The sequence below is a fragment of the Chenopodium album genome, chromosome 27, assembly GCF_948465745.1.
Source record: "Chenopodium album chromosome 27, dcCheAlbu1.1, whole genome shotgun sequence".
In the NCBI taxonomy this organism is placed as follows: domain Eukaryota; kingdom Viridiplantae; phylum Streptophyta; class Magnoliopsida; order Caryophyllales; family Amaranthaceae; genus Chenopodium; species Chenopodium album.
The window spans coordinates 32310073-32318163 of NC_137860.1; the positions used below are offsets into that span (position 1 = coordinate 32310073).

Genomic DNA, 8091 nt, shown 5'->3' on the forward strand with positions numbered 1-8091 from the left:
AAACATGATACAATTCAACTCATTAAACCATCCAAGCCTCCATACTTAAGTCTCATGGTCAATTCCGGCCATTTTGCAACATGAACAAAGCTTAAACAGGGGAAGAAGGGCAGGGGGTCAGAGTCATTTTATGAGATACAGGCCTGTTTTTCTACATTCTATCAGGATGCATTGTAGCACTTATATGCTACCACTTCCACTTTTTATAATTCACACAATACAGTAAACAAATTTACTGATTTACTTCGATTAACTCGATAGATCATCGAACTAAATGTAGCATTCATCACAAACATTTACATCAATAACAGGGAGAAAATAGCTCATGCCAAAATGCCATATCATAACTCAATAAAGTAGTCAGCACCAAGCTTAACAAAGGAGTACTATTTAATTAATTTACTTAACAAGCACTACTAATTAATTAGCACACACCAAAATATGATACCAGAGCTCAAAACACTAGACAACACTAATACATAAAGCTAAATTATTCTGAAAGTACTAAGATTTAGCAAACTTAACCTCAACATTGCCTGATTAACAACTTCTTTAACTTCATATTGCAACCAAAACTACGGAATTTCTTCGAGCAAATCAGCACCACCAGCAGCAACATTACGAGTCCCATGATGATCATCAGCATCAGTAAACTTGAGATTGTGCAATTGTACCGCAACATCATCGAGCGAAAGAGAATTCCACTTCATCCAAGGAGGAGGAGGAAAGAACAGTTTAGTGTAAGCCTCTTCATCATCAAGATCTTCTAAAGGAACAACACCTTTCTCCTCATCATCGATATCGAACACACGAAACAACTTCCGGTACTTCGGATAGGTGATGGAGTCCATACACTCGGCCCCCTCCGGCATCTCATCGCCTAAAGCCTTGACATGCTGGTTGATGAATCGTTTACATGTCCGACCAAACAAGCAAACAATCCCACTCTTCCACCCGGCCGGAAGGCGCTCAGTTGAGACAGCAAAAGAGACATCAGACCCAATGAAAAACACATTATCACCAATATTGGTAACACGTTTCCATTCCCATTCATTTTCATCTAGCATAAATATCATCAGCTTTTCCTTGAAATCAATCTCTTCGAACACCTCGAACACCAAGTACAAGTCATCTTTAGTAGGCACAAAGTAAACACCACCAACATCACTCATCAAAACCCCGAAATCGAGCTCCGGTGCATCGATGAAATCCATTTCAGGGGACTCATTGAAATCGCAATAAGATGGATCAATGATTCCAACATGCCAAGAATTCACCTCAAAAACATAGAAATCATCCTTGAAAAAAGCAATATCAGCAATATTCAGAAAATTGCAAATATTATCTTCATCTTTATCAATTTTACCCCATTCCAAATCCCCCAATTTCATAAATAGCAACCCTCCACCAAATTCCTTCTCAAGCAAAATCAAAACAGCAAAAACATTAAGATTAGTAGGAGCCAAATAATTCCAACCCCCAACAACTTTCTTCGACAAAACCTTGTTCTTATTCCCACTCGAAATAAGCGAGAATGGCGAAGAAAGTTCTAGAACCCTGTAATCCAGCAAGCTGATTTCGGAGCTAAGACGTGGGGTGGAAAGAAAATACGGGTCGGAGCTGTTAACCGGGTTAAACAGGCGCCATTTTTGGGTCGCAATCCCTTGGATTCTCACAAGCCAAGGTGAGTAACAATGGCCGCCATTAACAGGGGAAATGAGGTAAAAATGAGAAGCGAGAAGATAGCCAGATTCGGATCCGGGTAGAGTGGGTTTGAGGTTGAGTTTAGGGATGGAACCAAAACCAATGGAGTAAGAAGGAAGGAGAGAGAGAAGAAGTTTGGAACGCCATGAATGGCAAACAGCTCGAAGATGGGGGATGTCGGTGTTGATGTCGAGGTATTTAATGAGGCCGTAGAGGAAGTTCACCGGAAGTTCTGACCAGTTTCCGGTTGTTGGGTAGTGGGTTTGGGTGTCGGAGGTTAAGTCGAAGGGAAAGTCTGACGGTGATTGGGTGACGATAATGATGGGAAGGATGGACTCCATTGAAGAAGAGTAGTGTACTGTCTGATGAGAGAGAAAGTGACAGTGTTGTTTTATTCACGGAGATTGCTTGCGCTCCACTCTTAAATTCTGATTTTACTGGGATAGTACGTACTGTAATTTTTTTTTTTTTTTACTGGGGTAGTACTGTTGTAAGACAGTAAGAGGTTTTTTTTTACTGTGTAGGTAAATTTGTAATTTTGGATATTTTTAGAGATTTTATTGCCAAATTGCCGAAATTGGTGAAGGAAATCAATTGAAGAGAAAACCAATGAAAAAAATTGTAAGCAGGCATGCTATTATATTAAAAAAAATCTCTTCAATTTTTTCAAAAAAAAAAAAAAATCTTTATTTTATACGGAGTATCTCACAGATAATACTCTAAAGTTGCAATTAAAAGTTAACGGAGGTATTATAAAGTGTCTGGAAAAATAACAAGTCATATTTTTTCACTTGTAATTTTTTTTTTTTTTTTTTGACAAATTTTTTACTTGTAATTCACAACCAAATTCCCTTCATTTTACATGTTGGGTGGCTTAATGTATTTTGCTAATTCTTATGGGAGTATCTTGCTAATACTTCTCATTAATTTAGGCCAATTGTTTTTAGCTGAATTCCTGAGATAAATGAAGTATAAACTAGTGTTTTGACTTTATTACTATGGATTTACTAATTACTTGCTACTTAGCTAGAAGCTAGTGTTGGTTTATGTAAACAGATTTAGAAATTGTATTGATTATTAATGAGATGCCCTGCTTTTGTTTTGGCATAAGCGAATTTTCTATGAGTAACATTGAAAAATCATCTAGTTAAGCAAATCAACACATTGAATTATAATACGAGTGTGTTATTTGTTAGTAGTAGTGAAAGAACATACAAGGGGATATAATGCTTATTAATCACGCCAAGTTAATTTTGCAAAATCAGTCTTAGACATAAGTATGGCAGCCTGGATGGTTTGATGAATTAAAATACTTGAATGGTCTTTATGTATTTTTCCCATCCTCCTAGGTTATAGTTTCGAAAAGAGTTTGGTTTTCATTTCAAAATCATGAATTCAATTGGCCTAATGACCTAGTACTACTACAAAGCTTACCTTAATACAAGTATGACCTGATACTTAAGTATATGCAACATAAGCATAAGTAGCCAGCATGAGTTGATCCCTGTGCTGGCCATGCACTGTACCTCCTTGCTTCCTACTTCTTATTTTTGAGATGGTCTATGATTCCCAATTAATGCAGTTAATAGTTTTGAACTTCATACAGTGAAATACTGAAATGATCAATCATAAGGAGTTTATTCTACTGGATCATTCATTTAACCATCAAAACTTCCACAATTGAATTGAAACTCATGATCGATGTTAAGGGAACGAAGAGGCTTAGGATCATAAGCTCACTCCGCTCATAGCTGAAATACGACGTGTGATGAGAATTCATGTACTACATCAATAAGCATAATATTTTAAACCAATCTTACAAATTATTGGTAAGTTCAAGTAGTAGTATGACAAAAGATAATAATTGAGATGCAGCAAGCATAAATTATTATCTATGATCACCTTATTATGCCGCGAAACACCACCATGGCCAGCCACCATTGATATACTACTAAACACGAACCTACATTAACTTACTAAGAAGCCAATCAGGAGGGGGCCAGAAAATCTTGGCGAACGGAGCAACCTCTTTTCTCTCGAAACCAATTTTTGAATCTTCTAAACGGTAAAATGCCAAACAATCTCCAAAATATTTTCCACTACCGTACCACTTTCCCCGTTCTATCTTGTCATCTATTAGATTTTCATCCACGCTAAAGAACCGATGAGTGCGTAGACGGTAGCTGTGATCACATGGCAAAAGAACATAGTTACCTTCAGGCCAGCCTAAACCTTCCATCGCGATAGAGAAGGTCACATACTCACTAACATAGAAAACACGATCTTCTATGTTCGAGACCACCTTCCAAGTACAAGTCTGATTATTATTTTTCCCACTGTAAGTCTCCAACTTACAAACTCCAACAACTCTAGGTCGCTTGTGTTTTTCTAAACAAACATGTTTTTTATAAACTAAGTAAAGTTGCCCATTCGATTCAACTAAATAGGATAACAAATCGCACTTCAAGTCTAACTCTACTGAGATCAAATCTAACTGTACTGTGATCAAATCCCTTACCTCGTATGTCGTGGGATCAATCATTATTAACCTTGCTTCCCTTGTTACAGCGTAAAATTTACCTTCGAAATTGATAATATCAGAGAAAAAACTATTGTTGATTACTTTTTTTTCATCTCCATGGTATTTAATCTCGATAAAAGGATCTGGTATAATACTCCATTCGGCTTCACCCGGCCTCCACAAACCCAACTTTCCAACTTCAAACAATACCAATACGGTGAAATCATCGTACTTGTCTTTAGAATTATTATTCCAACATACAACTGCTTTAGCTTTTCTCGGGTTTTGTTAATTGTTTCTACCATATTCAAACCAATAAGACTTGGTTATTTCCTTGACATTGCACTCAATCATATCGAAAGATCCTCTAAACAATGTAGGGTGCTCGAATGATGCAGGCAGCATAAGCAAAGGGTTTTCTAGGCACAATATACTCGATTCAGCCCGTTGTTCAACCCTTACAATCCAACCACTTTCTTGGTGTTCTACACCTGAAGGAGGGGGAAATAATAAAATATTGCTTCGCGAAAGGTATGCGGTCGTGAATGGTGTATTGGAGCGACTTTTTGAGTATAAGGAAGAAGGCGGTGGTGGGAGTTTAAGAGGAAATTGAAGAGGTTTCTTTAGGGGCAAGAGCGAAGAGCGCCAAGAAGTGCAAACAGAACGCATCCTTCGAAGCTCGAACTCGTTATCGATGTTATCATCATCGAGGTGTTTGTAAATTTCGAACAAGATATCGCTTCGAAGATTTTTCAAATCACTTTGATGATCATATGCAAATTCATCTTCCCTTCTTCTTCTCTTAGAAGCCATCTTTGAGGGGGAGTTTAGGTTAAACTGAATTGAGAAATCACTTATCAGTTATCACCCTTTGTTAAGTTTTTATACGGGTAGGGTTCAAAGGGTTTGATTTTGATGGTTGAAAATTTAAACTATGGACTTTTATGATAGCTGTCATTAAATGTACCAAATTATATATATATACTAGGTTAGATTCCGTGGTCATGTGCGGTTTTTCAACCTTTGTCACGGAGTATTAATTTAAAATCTATTTTTTTTTTTTTTTTAATCTCATATCAAACTACTTAAAATATTTGTTTTTTTTTATCTTTTTTGAATACAAATTATATTGCTTTCTTCTATTTTGAACCTTGATGACATTATTTTTATTTCAAAAGTAATTACTAATATAGGAATTTATATATGCAAAGATATGGTTGGATTTTATAAATATAATATACTACAATTTTTTTCCAAATTTTGGAAGTAAATATTTTGCGTATATTATTTTATTAATTTTCTTAAAAAAAAATTTAAAAAAAAATATACTAAGGACACACCAGAAGACGACACGTGTCATTAATGATGTGTCTTTTATTTAGTATATTGTTATTGATTGATATATGCAGGATATATTATTATTATTATTATTATTATTATTATTATTATTAGATCCACTCTCCAATTCAGAACAATACTGTACCGAAAAAAAAAAGAATAAGGCTATTAAAGTTCCCTACTTCTACCAGGACTAACATAATGTCAAATAGTCAAATGGTGGGAAGAACAAGCATGTAAACTCGTGTGCTTATCATTCAAATTCTGAATTTGCACATATATACATTTCTCCTCCTCCTCTTCTCTTGTGTGTTTGTATAGCATAAAATAGTTCCAATATCTTATCATCCAAAAAATTTTATCGCTCATTCACGCAACAAGTCTACCCATTAATGATGGGTGGCTCGGATGACTGATCATCCCGTGAAGACAATTTCGAACCCTATTCATACCCACATTCGAACGAACATGAGCCTAAACCCATTTCAAAATAAACTGTATTATAATTTTTATAAATTAACAAATTACATGAAACTTCGAATGTATTATACTATTATATCATACACTATTGATGAATCGTTCGAGGTTAATAAATTATATGGAGGAGAGAGTGGCTATGGAGGAGAGAGATGAGTCAGGAGGAAAGACGAGAAAGGAGGGAGGAAAGAGAGGTCAACTATGACTGTGGTTGTGAAGAGAAAAAAATGGGTATAATTGTCATCTAACATTAATAAACTTACCCTAAAAAGGAAACGTGTTGACTAAAAAAATATCACATATCATCCGTTGTTAAGAAAACTGAATTTTAATTCATTAGAAAAAAAAAACATGGTTTATTAAACATGATTTTTGGGAAAGTAGCCCAACGATAATATGGCTATGACCAAGTTTAAAGAACCTTTAATGGAGATGACATTTAATGGACATGACCTTTTTTGAGTAAGAGGCCAAAATATTTGTCCAATTTAATAGATAAATAAAATAGATATTGTGAAAAAAAGAAATACATACGGAGTTTATATATTCGTATTCATATATACTTAATTATGGCTTTGTCCAATATTTGTTTAAAATAATAGTTTGTTGCCCTGCCCATTATCTACCGCTATTGACCCATGACTTACATGGACTAAACCCACATTTGACCCTATAAGACTTGAATACGCCGGTGAACTGCATTGACTCAACCCACTTTTCGCTCTATGAGATGTGACCTGACCCGGAATCGACTCGACTCGCACAATAACCATGTCTAAATCATCAGATATATTTACGAATTTGTTAGGGATTAGTTTAACTGTTATTAAATCAAGTATCTGTATATATACTCCGTACCATTAGAATTTGTATAGTACACCCATAATTATTTTGTTCTTATTTGATACGAGTAATTGTTTTTCATTTAATGAAGAGCAAAATTATATTAATATTTGATTAGTTGGGTGTACGGTAGACTCGGAAAATCATTTAATTATCTTTTATAATAGCACATTAATTAGTTAATACTCCGTATCTAACTTGGATATATTGGCATGTTTTGTACTGTTAGTCACTGGCCGATCAAGGAATTTAGGAACGGGGGTACAAATTTAAAGTTTTTAAACTCCGAGTAAGCGAGTAGTAGACTAGCATTGAAGATCATTTATTGAACTATCGATGTTGACTAGAACTTAATCAATTCAATCGTCAGTTCATTACCGAGCATTGAAGATCATTCATTAAACTATAGCTCAGACTCAATCGATATCAAGGGAAGAGGGTCAAGGAAATATTTGATCAAACTTTAAACTGACTAAAGTTCAAGCCAAATAATAAACGGTTAAAACATTTAGAAACTTAATATTATAACAAAAACCATAAATAACATTTCATATCATTCCAAAACTAAAACTAATTACGATAGGTTTAATTAGCCCTCTACATAGTCACTACTCAAGATAACATAAAACTTAATCAGAAATTATTTGGCTGATTAAAATTAAAAGACTAGCCATTATAAGAGCCCAACCCGGTTAATCAGCCTGATTATCAAATACTTGTTAATCAGCAGCTTCTGTGGGCCCCACTTGCCAGATAAATTAATTTTATATTGTTGATGGGATTTTAAGACGTTACGGTGTTACTACTAAGTACTAACATCTGGTTATTTTATTTTTTTTTTTTAAACCATCTTCTCCAATCTTCCACTAGCAGCACCACCATAGCCACCATATCTCCACCACAACGCGAAACCCTTAACAGCTACCACCATAGTCCTTAACAACCACCATTTTTTTAATTCAAATTTTCCACTGGCAGCACCGCCTTCTGTCGATCGAACCCACAGAAGCTTCCTCTTCGTCCTCTTCTTCCCAACGTCCTCTTCTTCTTCCCATAGTCCTCGTCTTCTTCCTCAACAATGGCCGCTTCGCGGCGAAACCGAAAGACACCCTACTAGAAATGAGTGTAAATTAGGGCTATATCAACCCCTTAAGGAAAGCCTTTCATTCGCGGCGGCATTTTAAATTTTCATAGGTGGTGGTACCATG

At 35.4% G+C, this 8091-nt stretch overlaps 2 protein-coding genes across 2 annotated transcripts; both read right to left on the minus strand.

The window, feature by feature from the left end:
• Window positions 1–575: 575 nt before the first annotated feature.
• Window positions 576–2045, minus strand: LOC145620071 (F-box/kelch-repeat protein At1g64840-like). The gene has a single exon (XM_081674722.1). It carries the CDS (start codon window positions 2043–2045, stop codon window positions 576–578), a length of 1470 nt encoding a protein of 489 aa, XP_081530848.1.
• Window positions 2046–3667: 1622 nt separating this feature from the next.
• Window positions 3668–7814, minus strand: LOC145620072 (putative F-box/kelch-repeat protein At5g24040). Its single transcript, XM_081674723.1, has 3 exons — window positions 7731–7814; window positions 4528–5062; window positions 3668–4422 (listed from the first exon to the last, which is right to left on the minus strand). The coding sequence occupies exons 1-3, from the start codon at window positions 7812–7814 to the stop codon at window positions 3668–3670; spliced, it is 1374 nt and encodes a 457-aa protein (XP_081530849.1).
• Window positions 7815–8091: the final 277 nt, after the last annotated feature.

Excerpts from the sequence above, each read along its gene's own strand:
- LOC145620071 (XM_081674722.1), bottom strand. The coding sequence starts at position 2,045 with ATGGAGTCCATCCTTCCCATCATTATCGTCACCCAATCACCGTCAGAC.
- LOC145620072 (XM_081674723.1), bottom strand. The coding sequence starts at position 7,814 with ATGGTGGTAGCTGTTAAGGGTTTCGCGTTGTGGTGGAGATATGGTGGC. Across the intron at positions 5,063-7,730 it reads GTGGAAGATTGGAGAAGATG|TTTAACCTAAACTCCCCCTC; the intron begins GTTTAAAAAAAA and ends TTCTCAATTCAG. Across the intron at positions 4,423-4,527 it reads GTCTTATTGGTTTGAATATG|TTGGAAAGTTGGGTTTGTGG; the intron begins GTAGAAACAATT and ends TATTGTTTGAAG.